Genomic DNA, 24,724 nt, shown 5'->3' on the forward strand with positions numbered 1-24,724 from the left:
TTCTTTGTTTACCATTACTTCCACCTTTCTTTACAACGTTCATTCTTTGCCAGTTTTGTGGGTTATGGAATATCTGCAAGTCTGGCACAGGCTCTATTGGAAGTTAGTGTTTTAAGAGGTTGTAAGAAAACAGGTATTAATCCCCTTCACAAGTATTTTCATGAAAATTGGCACTTCTGCTATAATGGCATATGGTAAGACAAGTGCCTTTCAAAAATCTGTTATATCTTTGGAGTAACAAAGTATGTCTTCCCATTGTAATGATGCCTGTGTGACAAGACTTATTTTCTCTTAAAATGATGTAAATTGGCAAGCATTCTTTTATTCTCCATTCTCTTTTTTTCCTTTGGAAATGGACAAAGATGGATTTAGAATAAACCAAAAATATTCTCTATATAACCCCTACTTTAGTTATGCTCTTAATTGTTTCCAGCTTGCCTAGTAATGCAGAAAAGATGAGTGAAGGCTTCAATACCTGATTCACCAATGGAAGAGAAAAAAATAAAAAGTTAAATTAAAAAACAAAGGTTAAATGGGCTGTGCAGTGCCCAGGGTATGCTGGTTCAAAGATTCTGAAAGATCAGTAATAACTGCACAATTCTGTGCATGGGAAGAATATGCTTCATTACATGGTCTGAGTGGCTAAATGACACTCATGTAACACTAAAGATTAAATCAATGTGAAGATGAAATCTCCTGAAAGAAAATTCTAACAAAAGCCATTTTCAAAATGTGCACATGCTGCTGTCATATATTTGGGGGTTTCACACTTCCTTTGTTAAGCAAACCATTACTATCTGTAAGAGTTACTACCAGTATATGAACTTTCTTAATTTTATTTAAATTACTGTAAGACTAAATATGGGGAACAATAAAATCCAAAGGAAAAATAACCCCAGGTAATGAGGACTCTCACATGACTGGGTGCTCCTTCAGGGTGGTTTTGATTATATGGATTAAAGACTAGGAGTTAAAACAAAGAGAGAGAACAGAGAGAAGGTGCTTAGCAAGGAATAAGAGAGGCATGGGACCCTGTTGGATTTCCTGAAGGGTGGCCTGCTAGATGCTATGGACTCAGGTGAAAAATACATCAATGTGTTATTTCAGGATAATTTTTTTGTTTCTATTTGAACTGGACTGTTTAGTTTCTGTGGCTAGCACTATAATTTACTGGTTGGTAACTCAGGACGCATCCCAAAGCCTGATGCTCCTACTGTTCAGACCAGGAAGGCAGTGGAGCAGATGACACTTTTCATCCCCCAGCTGTATGAAGAGGGTCCCCATCCGTGGCACAAAGGGTCCTGGAAGCAGACTAGCCCCTCAGGACATGGCATCAGCCTGGCCCTGGAGAGGAGGTTGCTGTGTATTGCCAGTCACAGATTCCTGAAGGAAAGAAGTGTCTGTTCGTTAAATTCATCCACATCTCCTGGATGCAGCAGCTCACAAACTGCCTGAAGAGTGAGAAACTTCCAGACTATGACCAAGACAAATAACAGCACTAGACTTCACAGGTATATTACTCCTCACAGGTATATATTTTCCTCAGGATATGCCAGTATTATGCAAAGTCATACTGTGTTACCTGAGCTGGGCAGGAGTATCTTTGTACGTCACCATGGCAGTCACAGCGTCAGCCAGAGATCCTAAGATCCTGGGTCCAAAGCCAGCACAGCCCGACCTCTCCCTGTTCCAGCACTAGGCTGTTCTGTGCTAGCTTGAGGGTCAGCAAACATCTCTATCAGCAGGTTCATGAGAGACAGAAATAAGTAGCAAGGCAGTGGTACAAAAGCTCTGTAGCTATGATGTATCACTAATTTTTGCATCTGGTAATCTTCACAATACCTAAACAGAGATTTTCCTCTAAATTACAAGTGTTCTGTTTCACTGGGTGAAATCCATGCCAATGCCACTTGCCCTAATGATGACAGCCCACCATCTCAGTAAAAAGTGACAAACTGGCAATACAGGATACAAACATTAGCTTGTTTATAATGTGCTATAATTGGAATGGAAATCATTCACAAATTAACTAAGTGAATAAACACAGCTCTCCAAAGTCTTAAATTAAAATATTCAATTGAAACCCTTGTCTTCACCATTTATGAAACAAATGTTAAAGCAATTGAAGAAAAGCTTTTGCATTTTTATTGCAACTGTTCTAAATGGAAGAGTGACAGATGATGAAACACACCAAACATACTCAGTCCAGATCACAGGAAAGTATTTGTCACACTGTCATATAAGAAATCACTGGATAAAACTGGAAGACAATGATCAGCAGCAAGGTAATATCCGTTTTTAATCCTTGTTATAAAGCAGGAAGTGCATCAGAAATATGAATGAATCGTCTTGAATCATCCAGCAAAGTTTCACAAGGTTTAGCACAGTGACTGAGGTTGATCTGAATGAAGGATGGCACCATGCATGCTTGCCAAGCCCATAACTCAACAAGGGAGAAGGAAATCTTCCTTTCAGATTCTAACCATTCACCCCAGCCTGAGTTTCCAGAGGGTTTTAGCTATATAGTGGTGGAAATGAGGACAAAGCATGTCTTCCTAATATTTCTCAGGCTTGTCTGTAGACCAACTCAACCCACTGTTTTGACATGCCCTGGAAGACACACTTCTCTTCACTGACTATGTAGAGTACCTTGGGAGACTACCTTCTGCGCAAAACTCATCTGTCTCTGGTGTCTAAAGCTGTTTGGTGTGGCTCCTCTGACCCAGTGACCTATATCCAAGCTTGTTTTCCAACTCGCTCCAAGTCCCACTGGCCTGCCTGCACTACTCAATATGCAATACCTTTGTAAATCAGGCCATGTGTCCCTAATGTCACCATCCAAAGGCAGCAGGCATTCCCATGCCCACACTACTCCAGCAGGCTCCCTGCACAACCAGGAGCTACCTCTCTTGACCTGATACTGGGCATCACTCCTTTAAATGTTTCATATGGCTGGAGACCACAGAATCACAGAATGGTTGAGGCTCCAGGGTGCCCCTGGTGGTGGTCTGGTTCAGCCCCACTGCTCAAAGCAGGGTCAGTGAGAATAGGTCATTCAGGACCTACTGGAAAGGAGGGTGTAGCCAGGTGGGGGTCAGCCTCTTCTCCCAATTAACAGATGACAGGACAAGAGGACATAATCTTAAGATGCTCCAGGACAGCTTTAGGTCAGACATAAGGAGAAATTTCTTCACAGGAAGGGTGATTTGTCATTGGAATGGGCTGCCCAGGAAGGCGATGGAGTCACTGTCTCTGGAGGTGTTTAAAAAGACTGGCTGTGGCACTCAGTGCCATGGTCTGGTTGACATTCTGGTGTTTGGTCATAGGTTGGACTCGATGATCCCAGAGGTCTTTTCCAACTTAATTGATTCTGTGATCCTGTGATTCATTTCCATATGGTTGTAGACCACAGGATCACAGAATGGCTGAGGCTCCAGGGTGCCTCTGGAGATGGGCTGGTCCAGCCCCACTGCTCAAAGCACCGTCAGCTACAACAGGTCATTCAGGACCACAGAACTGTAGAATAGTTTGGGTTGGAAGGAACTTTAGAGACCATCTAGTGTCAAATTCTTGTGGGCAGGAACGCCATCCACTAGATCAGGTAACTCCGGACCGCATCCAACCTGGCCTCACACACTACCAGGGATGGCCATGCCATCAGCTTTTGAGTTACCTCCAAGGGCAGACACACCACAACCTTTCTGGGCAAGCCCGTGCCGCCAGCACTTGACCCCCGCCACAGTATAATTTTCACGTCAATAATTTTCAGGAGGCTCTTGCTGTAAGGGAAGAGCCGGCTGGTCCCTGAAGAGACCATCGAGGGGCAGCTCCTGGGCGGCCAGCGGGCCGGCAGGGCCCCGGGGCAGGGCGCGGCGGCACCTCGGCGGAGGAGGAGCGGGCCGGGGGCGTCCGCCCTCTTTGTGCCCTCACCGCCTCCGCCGCGCGCACCTGCGCACGCGCGCGCACGAGGCGCGCCCCCGCCCCCTCACTCCCTCCGTGCCTCGCTGCCTCGCTCGCGCTCCCTCACCCGCTCGCGCACACGCACACGCCCTGCGCGGGCGCGCGGGGGGGCGCGCACCTGCGCTGCGCCCTCAGCTCCCCCCGCGCGGCGCCGGCCCCGCTGGCGCCTGGAAGGGACCGCGGCGACCCCGCCGTGCCTCCTCCTCCTCCTCCTTCATCCATCCATCCTGCCTGCCTGCCTGCCTGCCTCCGAGCCGCCGGGGGACAGCCCAGGTGAAGCGCCGCTGGGGGTGCGGGGTGTGTGTGTGTGTGTGGTGTCCGCGTCGAGTTTGTAAGTTCTCAGAGGATATCGCCCCACTCTGCCCCAGCCCGGGCGGGGTTTCCTCACTGGGGGTCGGTGAAACATATTCCCCCTCCCCTTCTTCTTCCCCATCGTGTCCGCTCCCTCCGTGACCAAAAATAATCGGCGTTGAGATCGTGGCTGCAGGATAGCGGGGTTTAGCCGCCCCGCAGCCAGCCCCCACCCCAAACTGCGGGCTTTCAAGGGGGCTGGAGTGCTTCATGGTTTGCCGCCCGTGCCCGTGCCTCCCTCCCCGCGCAAGTTACCCTAAGGATCACTCAGCCTCCGTGCATCAGTCCCTTGGAGGATTATCTCGGGCAGTTTATAATATCCTTCCCCCTCCCCCGTTTTTGTTTTTATTTTCTATTGTCACATTTATGTAACAAGTGCCTGCCTGCACATCAGGCTGGTGTTGCTGTCTAGGGCGTTGCATGCTCCGGGGGGGTGATGTATCCGGTGCTGTGGCTGAACATTAAAAACAATGTCTTTCTGTTGAAGAAGACAGGGGTTAAAATGAATGAAGACCTGAAGGTTAATTTGAGCTGGCTGCCTCAGGATCATGTAGAAGCCAGCTCTACAGAGAATGCCTCAGCTGCAGGCTCCTCCCTGGTTCCTGCCGTAGACCCTGAGCCAGAGCTTTTGGTAAACCCCTGGGACATTGTCTTGTGTACTTCAGGGACCCTTATCTCCTGCGAAAATGCCATTGTGGTTCTGATCATTTTCCATAATCCCAGTCTTCGCGCCCCCATGTTCCTCCTAATAGGCAGCCTGGCGCTGGCAGATCTCTTAGCGGGCATTGGATTGATCATCAATTTTGTTTTTGCCTACCTTCTGCAATCAGAAGCTACGAAACTGGTTACGATTGGACTGATTGTTGCCTCTTTCTCAGCATCTGTTGGCAGCTTGCTGGCTATTACTGTTGATCGTTACCTCTCCCTGTATTATGCTCTGACTTACAATTCAGAGAGGACTGTCACTTTTACCTATGTCATGCTTATATTGCTCTGGGGAGCATCTATCTGTATTGGACTGCTGCCTGTAATGGGCTGGAACTGCCTCAGAGATGAATCCACCTGCAGTGTTATCAGACCACTCACTAAAAATAATGCAGCTGTCCTTTCGGTCTCTTTCTTGCTTATGTTTGCCCTCATGCTGCAGCTCTACATTCAGATCTGTAAAATCGTGATGCGCCATGCCCATCAGATTGCCTTGCAACACCATTTCCTGGCCACTTCCCACTATGTGACCACCCGAAAAGGAGTGTCTACTTTGGCCATTATTTTGGGGACTTTTGCTGCTTGCTGGATGCCTTTTACACTCTATTCTTTAATAGCAGATTACACCTATCCTTCTATATACACCTATGCCACCCTCCTGCCAGCTACCTACAATTCCATCATCAATCCTGTAATATATGCTTTTAGAAACCAGGAGATACAGAAAGCACTTTGGCTCGTCTGTTGTGGCTGTATTCCTTCTAACCTGTCTCAGAGAGCAAGATCACCCAGTGATGTCTGATTGGCAGCCAGGAGGACACTCCTTTACATGTTACTTTCCAGACATTCTGTCTTTGGTTTAGATGCATTCATTAAATGGTGCGTGATGGGTTCAGATAAAAACCACAGGATGGACTGACCTTTTTGTAAACAGAAAACCCCAGCGAATGAAATCAATTGAGTGGTTTAAGGAAGATTTCCAAAATCAAAATAATCAGTGTTCTTGCAGATTTATAATGTTGCTCAGGGTCTTTTTGTCATATTACCCAGACTTTGCCATGTTTGCCACGATTTTACATTAAGTTTTCTAATTAAAATTAGATTGAAACAGCATACTTCATTAAAATTGTTTATGTGATTAAATTTAGTCATACTGCATGTTACAATCTGTTGTTAGGATATTTTTTTCCTCTTTAATTTTTTTTTTAACAGAATAAAACCCCTAAGCCAAGTCCTGTTACCCCATCTGTATATCATGAGAATACTCTTCAAAATAATGGCCAATTGTACTGGTTCATATGGTATTTATTGTAATAATCTCAGTGCAACAAATTTGCTCTAAGTGAGAAAGTACTTGTGCAGTTTTTTATTTTACGTATCAGCATGAATTAGGTTGACAATTGTTTTCAAGAGTTACCTGTTCTCTCATGTGTTCTGGCTGGATGTTAAAGCAAGAGATATGCATTGCTTTCCTTTTCAGAAGTCAGGCATATGTTTTCACTTGCATGTGGGACATTGGAGCTATGCTATTAATTTTAAAAGTAATGGGGGTATCTTTGAAATTGATGAAACAATATGGCCTCTTTTGGCTATGCATTTGTAATAGATTGAAAACGAGGTTTCTCAGACAAGTTTATCTTTTCAGAAGAGTATAAGAAATGTTTAATAAAATAACCTACAGATTGCTTGCAGCATGTATTTAGTACTACATGAAATGGTTCCCCTACATTTGTTATCAAGTCAAAACTATTACCATTTGTTTTCACTGTTCCCCTATGTAATTTTAAATACCAACATTTATAAATTCTCAGAGCATATCTGGTTCATAATTATATGCAACCAGAACTGCAAGATGAAACAGTGTTTTCTCCTTTTCTGGCATTTTCATTCTTTGCCCTGTACACGTCGGTTCACTTCATTATAGGACTTCATTATAGTTCTGGTCTAGAAAGCAGAGCTTCCTCTCGTGAGTGGTTAAATTTCAAACTGCTTCTAACCTTTCACTGAAGCCACATTAGAATGCACTAGAAATAAAGCATTGTTTTCCAATTTGAAGACTTGATTGTCAGAGAGAGAAATCTTCCTGGCACTTGTCTTCGTGAAACTTACAGTGTACCCTCATGTCAGTGCATGGGAGTTTAGAGTACCACTTCCATTAGTGTTGATGGGAGCTCAGTGTGTTCGTGCCCTGGCATCAGCAGGAGGTTATACTCCCTTGAATGTCAAAGTCAGCATATTGTATTGTTGCTTCGGTACCTTCCATTAAAAAAAAAAATCCAAAACTCAAGTGTAAAAATAGCAATATTTACAGTTCAGTGAAAAAATATACCTGTGTAGTAGAGATAGTAGAGACAACTGCGCTGCTGGTCTGGATTTTTCCAAATGGAATCTGTCCTTTTCGCGTGGACATTTGGATGACTTGTAGCTTTTTGTGGCAAAGTTTCTGTGACGTTAAGAATTATATGCTATACACAAAGCTGAATCTCAAATGTGAGTTGTCTGTAAACAAGGCTCTGTAGAGAACTTTATGAGCAATAATTAATTTTAGTTGCAATGCTGGGTTTAAATTCCATTATTTACTTGGTTCAACCTTCATGATATTTGGTTCTCACTTGGTAATCTGATTAGTTTAATAATTGCATGGCACAACCCAGTAGAGCTGTGAATTTGAAGCTTCCCTGGCTTCCCTGTGATTTACAGATGCTCAGCAAGTTAAACTATGACCTCTGCTCAGTGTAGGGTATTGGTGTTCTTTATCTATTTCTGAATGCTAATGAAACTCTAGTCATTGAATTTTGTTACAATTTTTTGTATAAGAAATACTCACTTCATAAATATCCATGACACATATGTGTGCAGTTTTGTAAGTATGCAAACTATTGGGAAATAATGGCAGTAAAAGTCACGAGATGGATAATGTAGAGAGGCTGAATCATGTGGGATGGTACTTTTAAAAGAAGAAATAAGTTAAAGTCATGCAAACTTTGCTCCCTCTGCTTTTTCCCTTATTTGTTCTTCTGTATCAAATGCCAATAGTATGATGAAGATGAGCAGCTACAGCTGTGACCAAAGTTCAGTCCTGAGGGCAACTGTTGTTTTCATTTTGCAGACCTGTTCTCATCCTCTTGGATAACCTCACAGGCATTAGTGTTTTTCTCTAGGCAACACCTGTGTGGTAGGGAAGCCAGAGAAAAACAGCACAGAGGGAGATAATGTCCTGCCCTCTCCTCATGCTGTTTCACCTAGTGTCCTTGTCATCTTCCTCACTCCACAGGCTGTTCAATTCCGCAGAGGCTCTCCACTGTGCCGAGGGAGCCGACCTCTTCTTTGTGCCAGAGCAGAGAGATTTGTAATTGGAAGCTTCTCTCCTGAGGAGCAGAGCAAGTCAAATGGAGGGAAGGAGGATTAATTATAGCAATCCCACAAAGCTAGCTCATAGGGATGTGATTTGCCCTTGTTTGAGGAGTTGTGCATGGTTACCTTCCACCACAAACAGATGAGAAACATGAGTCTGCCTCCCAAGCTACTGCTGTGACCTCCTGTGAGGATTTTACTTCTTCCAGAAATATGTTATTAAATTGAGACTGTGCAGCACAGGCCAGAAAAACCTACTGAAAGTCAATGGCAAAGATTTGCCTGCAGCCGTCAGGCCAAACTTTACCATGGTCTGCAGCACTGGGATAGGTGCTACATAACACACCTCCAAATGAGCTCTGGGAAATAGGGGCAGAGCTGTGGGTACAAATCTGCTCACCTGCACAGAAGAATTGCTTGACAGCCAAACACTTCAGAATGACAGTGGAGGCCCCAGTTGTGTTTGGTGAGGTGCCAATATCCATCCAAGGTCCTCCTGAAACTGGCAGAAATCCAGCCAACTTGCAGTTTCTGATATTTTGTTGTCCTGTCAAGCAGCAACAGTGCGTAAGACCAGGGGGGTTAGATTTGCCATTCTGTGTACAGTAAAGTAGCTTTCATATCTGCATTTTAATGACAAAAGATTTTTTTTTTCTTGTTACATAATTTAGTTTAAAGAATTGAAGTTTGTGCTTATTTGTTAACACTGTTGACCCAAAGTTAGTAACAGGTTGTATCTTGATGGGAAAAATTTGTTGTGGTCAGTTTTTCATATCTTCATCCTCAAAGCTTGGGAGAGGATTTTTGGTTTTAGTTGTCTTCTTTTTTTTTTTTTTTTTTTAAACCATTTCCCCTAATTAGTAGTATTTCAGCAATAAGGAAAAATATGTTTTTAGCACAAGAGCAATAAAATCCTCCATGATATGGATACTATAAACTGCTGAGTAAACTCAGAGCAATAGAGAGGAAGCAATATATACTTTAGACAAAGACCAGTAACTTGCATAAAGACTTCCAGTACGCATAAGTCTTCCTTTGTTAAGCAGATACTATCAGACCAATGTGGGACATTATTTGTGGTTGATTTGTGTTATAATCATTGAGTTCTTGAATAGAATTACACAGCAATAACATTTTACCTTAATTCTTAGGTCCTGAATTTGTGCTATCTGCTGAAAAATTATGTACTGCAGTGGGGAGTTTTATTCTTTTCATTGTTTGGCACTTAGCTGCACAGCATTCTGTGGATAACTTAATAGCATTCAGGATTTCCAGTTGGAACTTAATCCCAAGAATACCCAAATTTGTCGTGCTCATCAAGATGACAGTGATAAATGGTGCTAGCCCATTCTGAAGACAGCTTGATTATGATATCAGTGAAGAAAACCCCCACCAATACCCAGGCTATTTGGAAGCAAACTGAAAGGCCTGATATTGCTGCTATATCTTCCTGCCATGGATCCTCAGTGACATAAGCAGTTGCATCCATCTTTTAGTGTTCAGGGACCAGCCTTGAGGCATCTTGGAGTCACTAAAACTCCTCTATGGACGGCAGTGAACTTTGGCTTAGACCAGTGCTCATGCTGCTGCCAAAGAGCTATTATTCTGTTGCTTTATTTTCTTAGGGATTTTTTAGCTTTTAAAAATAAAATACATGTGACTTCATTTCCCCAAGGTGATAAGCAACCTGCTGTGTGACTGGAAGTTGGGATAAAATAGCATTGCTACAAATCAAGTTCCTGAAGCATAGCTATGCACTCATTACTTCAAAATTTTTTTTTAAAAAGTGGTTCTGTAACACTCAGAGCAATGTTTTCAAAATGTTGGCTCTGACTTTTATGAAGAGAAAGTATATATCATCTGGTTTTTCTCTGTACAATAAATAAATAAAAATAAGAGTTGGACAGAGTAGTTGCTATTTAAAAACCCAGGTATGCTGGCACTTTATCTGAGACACTGAATGGTTCTAGATTGGCTTAGTGGTAGTCCAGAGATGTTCAATGGACAAAAAATAAGGTCTCTCAATCTCTCCTTGTAGAGAACTGAAAGGAAGGAACTAAAAGGGAGTGGTATAATTTATATCTCATGAATAAGCAATAGATCAGGAAAGATAAATTAGGCATGTGTATCTCCCTCATCTGTCAGTGAAAGAATGATGGTACTCCCAATAAACTTGAAAGGTCTCCTGTCTGAAGATACGTTTTTGGTACAAGAGGAAATTACCCCTTAAAACTGGGTGCTGCTGTCTTCTTCAGATCAAGAATATGCAGTTCCTTTTAATGGATCAGAAATCTGGATGAACTGCAAGGATATCTACATTCATATTAAGTAGATGATGAAAGATGAGAGATGGAAGACTTTGTGGTTTGGTGCTTGAGCTTGGCTGGGAAAGATGCTTGAATAAATGCATCCCCTGTGAGAAGGTTGTTTTGAACTGTCTTTTTGGAACCTTGCCCGAGGTACACAGAGCACCCGAGAAGGCCCCTGGGGCTGCCTCTGTTGCAGGGCGTGGTGCAGCTGTCCCGTGTCCTTGAGGCTGGCAGTGTGGCTGCCCTTCTTGAGTGGTGTTCAGAGAGCAGAGAGGAGGAGATATGATCAGAAGTGAGGTCCACCTTCCTTGAAAATGTTGTCCCATGCTTTATTCAGATTATTACTTGTCTTGTTAGCACAGTTTCGCATGGCTCCACTTGAAATCAGAAGAGGATTTGTGTGGAAAAATGATGAAAATTCAAAGTAGGACCACCAGCAGATTATTTTACAGTAAGCCATCATGTATTTCTGTTTCTTTGGGAGAGCAGCTGAGCCTGTAACTTTGCAGTAAATGTTTCTTTGAAAACAGTATGCCTTTGCACTAAAAAAGTCCATGCTGCAGTTTATTCACTAAATTATTGTGATCTTGTAGGCCCCACAAGAAGAAAGAGTTGCACATTTCACTGTTACACAAACTTCTTGTAGAAGAGAAGGTAAAAACCGAAACCTGAATGTAGGTTAGATGAAACCATATTGCAGTTAATAAGTGTGTCACTGCTGTGATGCAGACTAGTTCAGTGCCCCACTGAAAGGATAGGGAGAGGTTTTTCCAGTGAAGATTCTTTGCAAATTGGTTCAGAGAGTAAAACTCATTTTAATAACGACAGTCAGTTAAAGTTGCCGTCACAGATACCTTGAATTGGCTTTTAAGGAAATTGTCCTCACCTCCCCAAAGCTTAGTCTGGTACTTTGCATATGCCAAGGCAATTTTTACACACTTGCTGACATGCCAGATATTTAATTGAACAAGGCAGTATTATGTGTTTCCCCCTCCCAGGTAGGGGGAAGTGTGTTTTGTCCCAGAACTAATGAATGGATTTAGTTGTCTGATATCTGTAAGTAGCACATACCTCTCAAAAAGCATGGAGTACTTATGGACGTTCATTGCACATTTAGGGGCTTCCTTGAATTACAAGTGTAGTGTATTAGTAATTCAACTGATGGCCATAGGATTACAGGTTGGGTTATTTTTTTTTTTCTCCTTCACCTCCCCACCATCTCAGCCCCCAGCAGTGCTTTTTGTTTCAAGACAAACAGTTCATTTTGTTTCAAGACAAACATTGGTTTGCAGTTGGACTCAGTGATCCTAAAGGTTTTTTTCAATCTAAATGATTCTAAGTACCTGCCTTTCATAAGTACAGTTGTGCATTCCTAGGTAAGAGCTTATTTACAAAGTTTTTAATAACTTGTTATAACCCAGTCAACTATATCAGCAGCACTTTCTCATTGAACAACATTAGTGAGCATTTTCCTTACACTGGAAATGTCTGATTCACCTGTGGGGAGGGAAAACAAGTGGCCTGCTACTGTTTTCTTTACACTGGTAATGTTGTTCTTTCCTCTAACCATTTGATCCCAACCATATGATCTACCATGATGTCCAAGCACAGGCCTAGTCCTGGTTTCACAAGGCAAAAACAAGCCAATACTAACTGCACATGCTGAAGACTGCATCCTGCAATAATTTACTGTAGAAAATGGAGGGGCCTTCCACTTTTAAGAAATAGATGCCAACAAAATGGATTTTTTTTCTTTTAAGTATAAACTTATTCTTAAAAGGAAATACCTATGCCCAGGTTTAACATACTAATTATATTACATGCTGAATAGAGAAACAGTTTCTTAGAGTATTTTAGTGTGCCATTAACTTGATTAAGTATGATGAGCTATCACTTTTAAATAGCATAATTACATACTTAAATATTATATATATATACATTATTTTATATATATATACATTATTATTACTATTATATTTATTTTTATATGTACGACATGCTATATATTATGCTCTACACCTTCATTGTGGATGTGATTAAAGTGTAGCCTCTTTGCTGAGGCAGTTGCTTATGATTAAAGAAAAATATTGCCCAACTTGTATGAGTCTTGCAAACGCTGAAAGATTCAGTGGAAACTGATACTTCAGCAAACAAAGACAGGTTAGAGGTTTCCGAAGAGAAGCAAATTCTCATGTCTTTAATTTGGACCAATCCCACTGCCAGCTTTGAGATTACAGCAATGTGTTCTTTGACCACAGATGGTACAGAATGCAGGAAGGATATTTGTCACAAGCATGGGCCTATGTAGCAGATAACTTTCTCCACACACTTCTCTCCACTCTTGCTCACTCTTTATCTGTCTTTCATAGGTGTTTTGGTAACAGGACTGCACAGATCATGATTCCACACAGTCATGGCACACAGATGCACATCTTGCACTGGCTGATGCTAACCTGGGGAATATTAGAGCTTCTCAAAAAATTTATGCATTCATTTTTAAAGGGCACACAAAGTATGTATATACTTCAGGAGTTTCCTAGGAAAAAGGTCTAGGTGAGATTTAGGGCCAAGGTATAGAGCTCTAATCCATTGATTACTTAATGGCACCCACAGAATTTTCCTCTTACTTCAGTGTTCACTAAGATTAAACCCACCAAAATAATGAGGAATTTGGCTTCTTCTTATTTCAGGAATGAGATACTTTATGGTATGCAAATGAAAGCAGCATGACCTGGCCCTTCGAAAATTGCAATAGCCACATCCAGAAAAGGACAAAAGGTTCTGTCCCCATGGAGTGTGGGCAGTTGTGCCCTATCCATGGGTTTTTGTTTTGCCACTCTTTGGTTGCCCTCTGACAATGTAGCCCCCATAATATATAACCAACACTCAATCCACCTTGTGGTGCCTCAGTTCCAGAGGGTTCACGAGAAAAGAGCACAGAGGTGAGGCTTTTCTGCAGTGTTGGTCTCAGCTCACAGCACGATGGGTTTGGAAGGGAGCTCTGCTCTCAGCACAGAGCTTTCTGAAGACATGGTAGAAAACAGGGAGCCTTCTTCAATCACATTCCAGCCACACTGGAGCTCTTTTCTTTCTTATTGCCCTGAGTATAAGCAGAGAGTTTCTTTAGTCTAGGAGGAGGAGGGTGAGTGGTTGCTGGGAGTTAGCACACTCCAGCACACAGCTTTTTACACGGCAGCTATCCCAGAGCTGGGCAGCTGAAGGTACAGTAATCTGCTTCTGAACTCAGCCTGGTCCCTCTAGGAAGAAAATGCACTTTTCCAGAATGCAGGAACAGTGTGTGTGATTTGTGCCAAAAGTGTGGAATGAGTATTGCAGCTGAAGAGGCAGGTAAACTGCCTGGATTACACATACAGCAAAATAGTCAGGCAATCTCTAGGGCGACTTGCATGTGCTATAATATATTTTTTATTGAAGCTGATAGCAGTTCCATAAATGTATGCTGGTGGAGAAGAATATGGACTTTCCTGTTGGGCCCTAGCCAGAGCCAGCCAAAGGAAATGGGCGTTCTTGGTTTTGTCATTGTTTCTAGAGAGAGAGAGACAGACACTTTACACCTCTATCCATTTTGATGTCAATAGCTTTTTACTCTTTGGGGCTAAAGTTCTTCTTTGCTTTGTCTGAGCTTTACTGTCACAGCCAAAATCTACAGAAGTTGATTGTAAATGTGTTTACAAATGGAATTTCATAGGGTAAGTGCTATAAGTATGCCTCTGAAATAAAGCTGTAAACTCTGTCTTTAACTTCAGGCTGTGAAATTCAGAATACCCTGGGCTAGTAGAACCACTTGTAATGTTCTAGGCTTACTAACTAGACCCCCATGTTTTTTGTTGCCAAATGCAATTAAAAATAACCTGTAGTTTACTATGTTCATCTCATCAAATCCTCAGAGAGAACTTTTCCTAGTAAATACTGTATGATTCAGGCAGACACCTGATACTGCTGACTGTACTGTAGTTCCATGCTGAATTCTAAAAGCTTTAGCAAAAGCATCTGCATGGAGGATAGTTCTCATGCTACACATCTCACTAGGAGCCAGGTGGACTGAAATTCTGCATGTTGTGCTTTTCATATGAGAACCAATTACTGGTTTCATACATAAAGGCCTGTGGTTATTTCTTATACTAATTTAGTTCTGTTTTGGTTTGTTTTGATTTTTTTAATTTAACTGTGGTTGAAGTTTGAACCATAGCTTGCCAGTGTATGAAGTGATTTTAACAGGAAGTGAAACATTTTTGCCTCAGTTTCCCTTAAGCTTAAAGCTTTGAATTGCAACTACAGAGCTTCTTGTTGTATACAAGATAGTCATTTAATGCACTTTATTTAAAAAAGGCACAAATTATTTTCTTTATAAAATGTTACAATTGCACTAAGCTGTAAGAATTGGTTACTAAATATAAACTGTACAGTTTTGTAGTCAACATTGTGTTTAGTCATAAATTATTGAAACAATTACATGTTTCAGTTAAATGTTAATTTTATATGTGGTGTATGTAGCCATAAATAAATTTTCCTTTTTAAAAAAGAAGTGGTTGGTTGTTTCATTTCATTGAATTCCCCATTCTGTTTCAAATAACAAAACTATATCTTTTCTACAAGTATAACATCTAAGTATGTTCCAGTGCCAAGAGATGACAGGTGACACTGACTAGACCTGGGGGATTAAATCCAGATGTGCAAATTTAAGTTGAACTTCTGTAGATCCCCTGCATCTACTAACACTGCAGAAGGAAATACAAGGCACTACAGATGAAAACTCTGAAAGCAGAGCTAACAGGAATTCTTGAATGTAGAGTTGCAAGTAAGGGCCAGATTGACCTTCCATGTCTACCTTTCTTATTCAAGTTAATTTATCTATTCTGCATTCTCTTCTGACACGCTGCCTTTTATTAACATTGTATGCACTCAGTTTTGGGGAACAAAATGCAGTATGGATTATAAGAGGTTCTACTAAATTGGTCTTGCTAAATGGATGTAAATACTTAATATTTGAGTTAGCAGTCATTCACTGGGAGAGGTGAAAGTTACTATGAAAGTAAGAAACTATGTTAACCTAGATTTTTTTTTAGAAGTTTGGTCCTAATCTTAGAATTAAGTAACTGAAAAATCAGATGCATGATCACAGCTCTGTATATCCAATTTGACTGTTTTAGACAGGCTAAAAGAAAATGGTGGAACGTCTCATTTTCCAAATCAGTTTTTTTATAAAATGTGTATCTTAATTCCTCTGAATGTTTTTTTTTGAACACCCATCTTCTTTTCCAGGCATATAAATTGATGGAATGAGTTACATCTCTAACCATAGGACTGACTATTGTGTACCATAGCCATTGAAATGTGGCTTGTGACAGAAATAGTACAGTGACTGACAGATATCCAGGTAAATGATCAAGAGTGAGACTACATCCTTTATACTGTGCAGAACTACTGTCAGATGGATCCTGGAGGAGATCTTACTTCTGCCAGACACAGCTGTCCTCTCCACCTCTCACATCAGGCATTCAGGCACCACCTCTGTTGTCTAGAGATGAAGAAATTGGTGTCATGGTGCAGAATTAGAGACCCAGTTTGTTTCTATGTGGTTAAACTACAGCCAAAAGGATTGCAGCACAATAGTGATCAGGATGTATTTGATAAATGTTTTTTTGCTCACAATAAACATGAGCTACAGCTACACAATAGAGACCCTTAGGAATTTTCAGCCATCAGCTTTACTAAATTGGAAAAGAAATAAGAATTAATTGGAAAAATACCATGAGAGACAGAGGGGAAATAAATGTTTCACCTACTGGAGAAGCCAATATGGAAATATTCTGGCCCTGGCTGTTTGGGGATCAGCTAGGGCTTGATTGGTGGACCCTGAAGTCGGACAATAAACTGAACCTGTTTCGACCATACAGTGCACATTTAACCAGCTTCTGCCGTCAGGAGGACCAGGAACAAGCCAGGAATAGCAGGGTTGGATGGTTCAAATGTCTTGGCATTTCTGTATTGGCCCCTTCCACATATCTCATCCTAACAGGTGGAATTATCAGAAGAGGGCAAATTGTATACATCTTTATGCACTATAGGTGGATATCAGGTATGCCAGCTGAGTCTGAAACTAAGCAGAGGGTAACAGAAGTATTAATAAAGGGTATGCAACAGAAAGCATATGTGGCCAACAAAAAATGGCCACTTACAAGGATAAAACTGTTGAAAGCTGTCAGGACATGAAATAATTTCCATGCTACAGTAAGCAAAACAAAGTTTCTTTATATGGGGTCCACAAGTGGAAATTAAAAAGTGTAGTTTCAGTGTTCTTTAGTTCAAGGGTACTTGACTGCATCATTCCAGGTTCCTTTAAGTGTCTGTAAATCACACCAGAGATGGGCTGCTGTGTTTGATGGACTTTTGGACACAGTGCAGCATCTTACCTTCTTAGGAAATTCTTGTGAATCTTAGTTATAGCAGGATGTCAGAGTGTCTACTACCTCACCACTGTCCTATACCATGAATCTTTGATGTGTATGTAAAGCGTGAGCCCTGTGCAGTTAATGGAGATTTTACATTCATTGCTGAAAATGTTACAGGAGAGATCATCAATCTGGCATGCATGACAAAGACAACTCCATTTGCAGATATTTTTTAAATCCTCCATTTAAAAGTTATTTTGAAATTATCTGTAATCATGCATTTCCAAGGTTTTTTTTTTCTCTAAAATTGCTTTTAAAATTAGCAGCTCAAATTTAATTTTTCTTTTTACTGTTTTTTTTTTAATTGAAATGTTATCCTCATAACAAAAATGCTCCATGGGGTTGTTACTACTTTGCATTCCTGTAATGTGGATGTGAGCTGAGCAACCCCACTGCTGTACAGCATTTTACAACCAACATTGGTTAGTACCTGGAGATCAGCTCTTCCTTGAGCATATTCTGCTTGTGAATTTTATTGGGATTTTCTTTCATATCTGCCAAAGCCTTTCATCACCGTATTTTGCACTAATTGTAAAGCTGGTGGCCTGTCAATACAGGCATTTTTTATCTGACAACAAAAGATATTTTAATGTAACCAGGACACTGTCTTCCATCCAGTGACCTAGCAGAGTTGCTTTCACCTTCGTTTTTATCATGATGTATGGCATTTAAATGGTGCTTGACAGAAAGCCTATATAAACACATTTTCTAAGATACATTGAATTTGCCATCATCATCATTTTGAGCTGTCAAGATCAAAAACACACTTACAGTTTCCAGAGCAAGGATCAACGCATTCCAAATCATTCAGCTTACAAAGGGAATTCTGAGGATATGGCGACCTAAAGTGGGAGAGAGCCCTCACAACTCCAGTTTCAGGCATTAGACAAGCCTATGTGGGGGCAGAAGAGTCCAACATCTCAAAATAACCTCAGGATTTCCTTCACTCCCCTGGCTATTCCTACTCTTCCACCTTTGCGCGAGGGGTGACAAAGAGGGGACTTCTCTCTCACATGGCATCCATTGCTGCAGCCTCCAGCTCCCATTTTGCTTTTTCCAAGAGCTGGACTTTCTCAATGGTACCACTGGTGATGGCAATGCAGGGACGTTCATGGAAGTTACTGTTAAGCAAACCATGCGTCTGCCAGTGCTTCGGGCTGGAGAAGGAAGCATTTGCTATTTGCCAGTTTAGCCCAAGAAAAAAACACTCCCTGATATCCAAGCAGATGAGATAGCCCCACTGCTTTCAGAGAGAAGCAAGGGCAAGCTCTCACTTCACTCCTGCTGGCCCAGGGGACTGTTGGAGTGGAGGGGGTGGTCCCTGCACAGCCTGCAGACACTCCCTTGGCTCTATTACTCTGCAGATCTGGTTGAGTTCACTGCCTGGCAAGGCAGCATATGTTACACTGAGCCAGAGCCACACAGCAGCAGCTTATCTCTCCCTTGATGCTTTGGATCCTACTGCAGCCTTGTTTCTTGCTCAGATGGGCTCCAGGATTTATTGTCAATGCCGGATTCCCAATCCCTTCACAGCTTTTTGTGGGAGCTAATAAAACAGATCTGGGTTTTGTTGCTTAATTAAACAGCCTATATTAGTGTCCCTGGAGCTCTCTGTGCTGAGGTTGGTTTTGGTTTTTACTCTCTCCTAGGAAGAGGTCATAGAAAAATGGTGTGGTTTCTTAATGTTCGGTCCATTTCCTCCATCATGCTTTTTCTGGAAACTGTTTGCCTTCCATCAAGCCACAGCTTGTGCATAGCCTTTACAAAAACATAAGCTTGCCAATAGATGTGTCTGGTGTTAGATCTGCAAACCGCTGTGCCTGCCATCACAGGGTGGTTCAGGCTGGCTGAAATTCAGCAGCTGCATGTCAGCTGTGGAATCGAGCTCACAAGCTGCCTTCTTCCCCAGGAACAGCGGTAGCCTTGCTCAGATGGCAGCAGCAACCTGCCTTTGCTAAATTTGGCTGTTTCTGCTGGCAAAAGGGGAGCCAAGAGACCGTTCCTTGGGATGCTGTTTGCTGCTGCTGTGGTCACCACACCCCTGTGGCCTGGGGAGAGTTGGTGTGAGGGACAGACTGCAGCAGGCACTGTTCTGGGAGGCTGATGTTCCTTCCCTGGTGATCCTAGGTTGCAAGCAGGTGTAGGAACAGACATTTACCTGTCCAGGATATGTTTGCTGGTCAGTCATCCGTGGTGCATCTTCCCTCTAGGATTCACCTGGCTAGCTGGGTGTGTGTCATAAGGCAGCCTTGCCCTGAGGACATGCAGCGAGGCTGTGCTGGGAAGAGTGCACACACAGCAGACCCACAACAGCTTATTGGCTTCCAGCTCGTATCAATTCAATGTTTTCCCTTCGCATTTACTCTTAATTTGCCTTACCAAGGAATGTTGCATTCTTCAGAGATGAGATAAAGCATTCATCAGAGCTCAGTAGTTTCCCTTATTCTCCTCAGTGTTTTTCTGCTTCTGCTTGATTCTATTAGAGGCTGTTTTAATGAGCAGTCATTGATCACACACTTCTGTCTCCAGAGATCTAAACAGCAGAATCTCCATAATTTCTGCTGCTTCACAAAATGATACAATGTTTCATTAAAGACAAGTTAAAAACAGAACAAAATGCTGCTCTATGTCCCTTTCAATCACCTCACCTTCAGCAGTCATTTGCAAAAAGACTGTTCTTTTTTCCTCTGCTTAGAAGTTATTTCTCACACCATTTAAATGACAGCTTAATCATATGATAAAAGGACTTCCCCAAGCACAGGTCTTCCCCTTGTGTCAAAATATCAGTGGATTCCATATTTAACATCAGACGCAGCTGCGTTGCAGCCGTAGGTGAAGTTTCCCCTGTGAATAGTTTGCGTGATACTATATCACTGTAGAGAGTGCTTCCTGTTGGAAAGCTGTTCTGAGACAAAAGTCAGCAGGGCTCCAAGCCCCACACTGGAAGTCAGCAGCAAAAATCCTGAGCAGCAGCTAAGTACCTGTAAAGATGTCAATATACTTGGAAAGATGGGGCCATATATGAAATAATTCAGACCATTTATGATAAGGTAGAAATACTGTTTTGAAAGACACAGAAGCCTTGACAAACACATGCAAAGTGCTTCACAACAGATGGCAGAGTGAGCTCAAAGAGGTCATATCAAGCATGTGGCAAACACAAATATCTGCTGCTCTTCCTTCTTGCTTCCCTAAGTGTTTGCTGTGAGAATGTGGCAGATAAGACTAGTGCTCTCTGTCACTGTGCATTTGTGGGATTAATGTCTAAAGGAAATTATTACATTCAATTTAACACTTATTTAAAAGTTTTGAACAACTTCCACTCCTGGAAAAAACTAGGTTCCATCACACCACCTGTATGTCTCCCTGACAGTAGCTTATACCATCTGGACGAGTGCACCACCATATAGCAGTTATAAAGGTTAACATAAAAACATAAAAAAGTGTAAAACAGGCTGGCATAACAAGCAAACAGCAGTGTAAAAAAGAGATAGCAGTTTGAAAGGCTTCCAGGAGTGGGGTAAGGGAATGATACTGATACTTCACAGACTCTGTGATGCTTTGGGCACTGTGCACCACCTCCCTTGCACGCTGCATATATGCCTCCAGTGTGAGCCAGGGAAAATCCAAGGGGAGAGACAGCAACTGAGAGTTTCTGGGCAGTGCATCAGGTTAAAATCTGTGAGGCCTAAGGGTTATTTGACCCATTAAAAGTTACTAAAGGCCTCACTTCCAATGAGGGTTTTACCAGATGCTTTCTTTCCCAGTGAAGCTGGAGCCCAAGACATGTTTTGCAACCAGCATCTATTGGTTCAACTGCAGCAGAGGTACAGTTTCCTGCAGAAAAGTCACAGGCCATTTGCAGCTTCCCAAGTCAAAAGCAATCCTTAAAACTCCATCTAAAAACCACCTGGCAGCAGTTGTCAGGCACTGTAATTGCCCCTGTGTTGTAGCAGCTGACTGTGAGAACCAGAACTCGAAACAAAATCCTGCCCGGGAGAGATTACGGGTTTGTTACTGATGGTAAAACCAGAACAAATATGTAAGTGGAAGAGCAGGATGTTGCTTCTGAGTGCACAGCATCACGGCGGGGATATGGTGTTCCAGAAATAAATGGGGTAATGAGGTGGTGCCTGTGTTATGTGAGAGCTCATCTTATCTACAGTGAACGTTGTAAAAGAATTCAGGAAGCAATGTGGAAACTTTTTGATAGCTTTGCTTTCCTTCTGGTTCACCATCAGGAGAAAGAGAGGTCTGGGTAGCTGGTCAGGTATGGAGATGGTACTTCAGATAACTGTGAGACAAAAAAAGCTTAGAAACCAGCAGGGTAGCTGAGAGGGACTCAGCTTGGACAAGCCTGGAGGAAAGGATTTTGATCTTGATGCCTGAGTTTTGATACAAAATCAAATTTAGAAGATGAAATTACTGGAGAGGAACTGATGGGAAGCTCTGACATTTATATAAAACGTACATAAAACATCTGTCCTTTAACCTACAAGGGCTTTATAATACTCAAATTGTCATCAAGATAACAGAGATCAGGCTGCTCAACAAATTGGCATCACCTTGTGCTGAATTTGGGTGTTAAGGTGTTTGTTTTATAAACACACACCCATACAGGTAAGTCAGAGGTTGCACAACAGCCTGTGAGGAGACTGCAGGAGCTTAGCTCATTCAGCCTGGAGGAGATGTGGCTTCACAAGGACCCAGCAATGCTTGTGGGGTGTTACCAAGACAACATCCAGGATCTTCATGTGGTGCATGCTGAGAGACTACAGGCCCAAGTGAAAACGTGAGGAGGAGACTGGATATAAGGACAAACAATTTCCCCATCAGGATAGCCAGGCAGTGGCACAGGTTGGCTAGAGAGGTTGTGCAATCCCTCTTGGAGGTTTTCAGGACTCTGCTGGAAAAAAACCTGAGCAATCTCGTCTGACCCTGGCTTGAGACAGAGGTTCGATCAGAGATCTCCTGAGGTCCCTGCCGACCTGAATTACCCTGTGGTTCTCACAGAGAATGAGACACACCTGTGGGGGTCCATACCGTGATCTGGAAGGCTTAGGCCTTGACAGAGCATTATCATAGAATCATAGAATGTTAAGGGGTTGGAATGGACCTTAAAGATCACCCAGTCCCAATCCCCCTGCCATGGGCAGGGACACCTCCCACTGGACCTGGTTGCTCAAGGCTTTATCCAGCCTGGCCTTGAACTCTGCCAGGGCTGGGGCATCCACAGCTTCTCTGGGCAACTTCTTCTAGTGTTTCACCACCCTCAGAGTAAAAAATTTCTCCCTAATATCCAACCTAAATTTCCCCTCTTTCAATTTGTACCTATTACTCCTTGTCTTATCTTTTGGTCATAACAAGGAGGTAGATAGAGACCAAGCACTGGAAGACACTCCCTAGGAAAGGGGGGATCTCCATCTCCTGACATGTAGATCAGCTGCTGGGATGGCTTGAGCCAAGCATAAACTACTGGGTTTGGTAGAAGAATAAATGACTGAAAGATTAAAAGAGCTTATAAAATACTGGTGGTCTGGCTCAAAGATCTAGTAGATGTTTTTGGTGTTAAACAAAAGGAATCAATGACCGTGGTCACAGCAGAGACATTGACACAGCCTCCACAACTTACATACTGGATCTTCCTTCTCTGCCTCTTGATATCTGCTATCTTGAACAGTAATAAATAACTTTGGTGCCTACCAAAGGGGAAGGGCAGAGAAAGAATGAGCCCCTTCTTTTTTTTCAATTTTTACGCTATGCTCTTCATCATTTTAAGTATTTTCCCCATTATTCATAACATTGGGTCCTCACAGAAGGTAACACATTTTAAAATTTTAAGCATTACAGTAAGATCTGCCTTGGGGCATAAGCACTGGAAATAAAATTAATTAAAATTACACCAAGGTCTTCATTGCCCACAATGCATTTATGTCGTATCAGAGGCAGAAATAGTATTTAAAAGAAAAAATTTACACATTTGTGTCAGTCTACTCAACAGATACACCAGAACAGCACAAAGATCAGAGTTACAGTGCAAGGCAGCATTAGTATTTGGATTCTGACTGGGAAAAAATTCCCAATACCATTAAAACATGTTCTTTGTCAAACCAAACAGCTCACAGTCACTCAGCTCCAGCCCAAGTTGCTGACATACTTCAAGTCTGCAGGGCCATATCATCTGAAGGAGTTCAAACAGGACTTTGTGTGTGCAGGGTACCTAGCACAACATACCATGGTCCTCACCTTAGAATCATAGATAACCTGTGTTTAATGCAAATTGAAAAACAGAACTATCAATCACAATTATGAGTTCACCATGATTTATTTCTCTACTTGAAATAATTTGAGGGTATCAGTCTAGTTGGTGGTGACTGATCCATTATTCCTTTGATGTCTGACTCTTTTATTCACAGACTGGAAAAGAACCAAGAGCACCAAAGTAACCTAAAGATTTCCTGTCCTCCGTAGGACTGAGCTACAAAGAAAAGCTTGCACAATTTCTGGATGGAGTGAGCCTTCCAGTCGCCAGGAATACCAATGCTGAAGTCACGGGGGGAAAAAAGGCAGGAAAAAAAACCTGCCACTGCCAGCATTACTAACCAAATACTAATGGTTATGACATGAACATTTTCTATGGCAGCTGGTACTTTGCTAAACTAATATATATTCGCTAATACTATTTTCCATATTATTATGTCTGGCATTATCTCTCTAGATATAATACAATTTTGCTGCTATAATAGAACAAAATACTACACATCCACAGTTTATAGAAATCCTGGCTCTGCCTTTACAATTGACCAAACCACCTGAGTAAGTGAGGTAACAGCTCATTTGTCACTGTCCCAGCCACTTGTAAAAACCCCTTGCTAGGAACCTGTTTAAACTACTTTTAGGTTTTTGTCCTGTTGAAAATTTTCATTGAAAGTCTTGAATGTGCAACAAGAACTTGTCCCTGACTTATATTGCATGCATGTTTAGAAACTTTCATATTCAAAAATATCTGATGGAAGTCTCCATATCAGCTATCTGGACCAATTACAGTGGGCCCACCACCATCCTGCCCAGCCAAAACCTGCTCACCTGGCAGCTTCCTTCTCCATCAGCCAGACAGAGAAACATGTCCCCAATTTATTTGCAGTTGGTCACTGAAAACCCCAAGTGCTCACTCCTAAGGACTTGTGAGCCCACCCTGAAACAGAGCAGAAGCTGCCCTACAAACCCTCAGCAACTCAGCCTTGGAGGGTGTGAGGCTGCCAGTGAGAGTCTGGAGATCAGGGGAGGATGGGGGAAGGCTTGTCTTTAGGAGAATGTGGGTTATAAACTGTGCCAGGTTTCACCTTAAAAGAAAAACATTATTTCCTAACTTTTCATGTGTGGGGGGAAAAACCATACCTACACAAAAAGGGTAAAAAATAGGTCCCTCCGTGTCATTGAAGCCTGGGCTCTCTGACCTGGATTACTCTACTGGCCACCAAAGGCCACCAAACCTCTTTGCTTTGGGTAGGACGGAAGTTCTCAGGAAGGTGTAGAAAGTGAGACTTGGGGGACACATGCTTACTTCACCCC

The 24,724-nt window shown here is 42.2% G+C and overlaps 1 protein-coding gene across 7 annotated transcripts; it reads left to right on the forward strand.

Moving 5' to 3' along the window:
* Positions 1-4,075: 4,075 nt before the first annotated feature.
* Positions 4,076-24,147, forward strand: GPR12 (G protein-coupled receptor 12). 7 transcript variants are annotated; one of them, XR_014852671.1, is made up of 4 exons: positions 4,123-4,233; positions 11,042-11,130; positions 15,963-16,077; positions 23,624-24,147. XR_014852671.1 is itself a non-coding variant. In XM_085062527.1 (2 exons), the coding sequence occupies exon 2, from the start codon at positions 4,814-4,816 to the stop codon at positions 5,816-5,818; it is 1,005 nt and encodes a 334-aa protein (XP_084918653.1). In that variant the 5' UTR covers positions 4,076-4,233; positions 4,802-4,813; the 3' UTR covers positions 5,819-10,743. The 7 variants fall into 7 exon arrangements, 1 of the variants encoding a protein (XP_084918653.1); XR_014852667.1 differs by lacking the exon at positions 15,963-16,077 and having other exon boundaries at positions 4,117-4,233; positions 11,037-11,130; positions 23,569-24,147; XR_014852669.1 differs by lacking the exon at positions 15,963-16,077 and having other exon boundaries at positions 4,117-4,233; positions 11,037-11,130.
* The last annotated feature ends 577 nt before the right edge of the window (positions 24,148-24,724 follow it).

The sequence above is a fragment of the Lichenostomus cassidix genome, chromosome 1 (assembly GCF_008360975.1).
Source record: "Lichenostomus cassidix isolate B80296 chromosome 1, HeHo_3.0, whole genome shotgun sequence".
Taxonomy (NCBI): Eukaryota; Metazoa; Chordata; class Aves; order Passeriformes; family Meliphagidae; genus Lichenostomus; species Lichenostomus cassidix.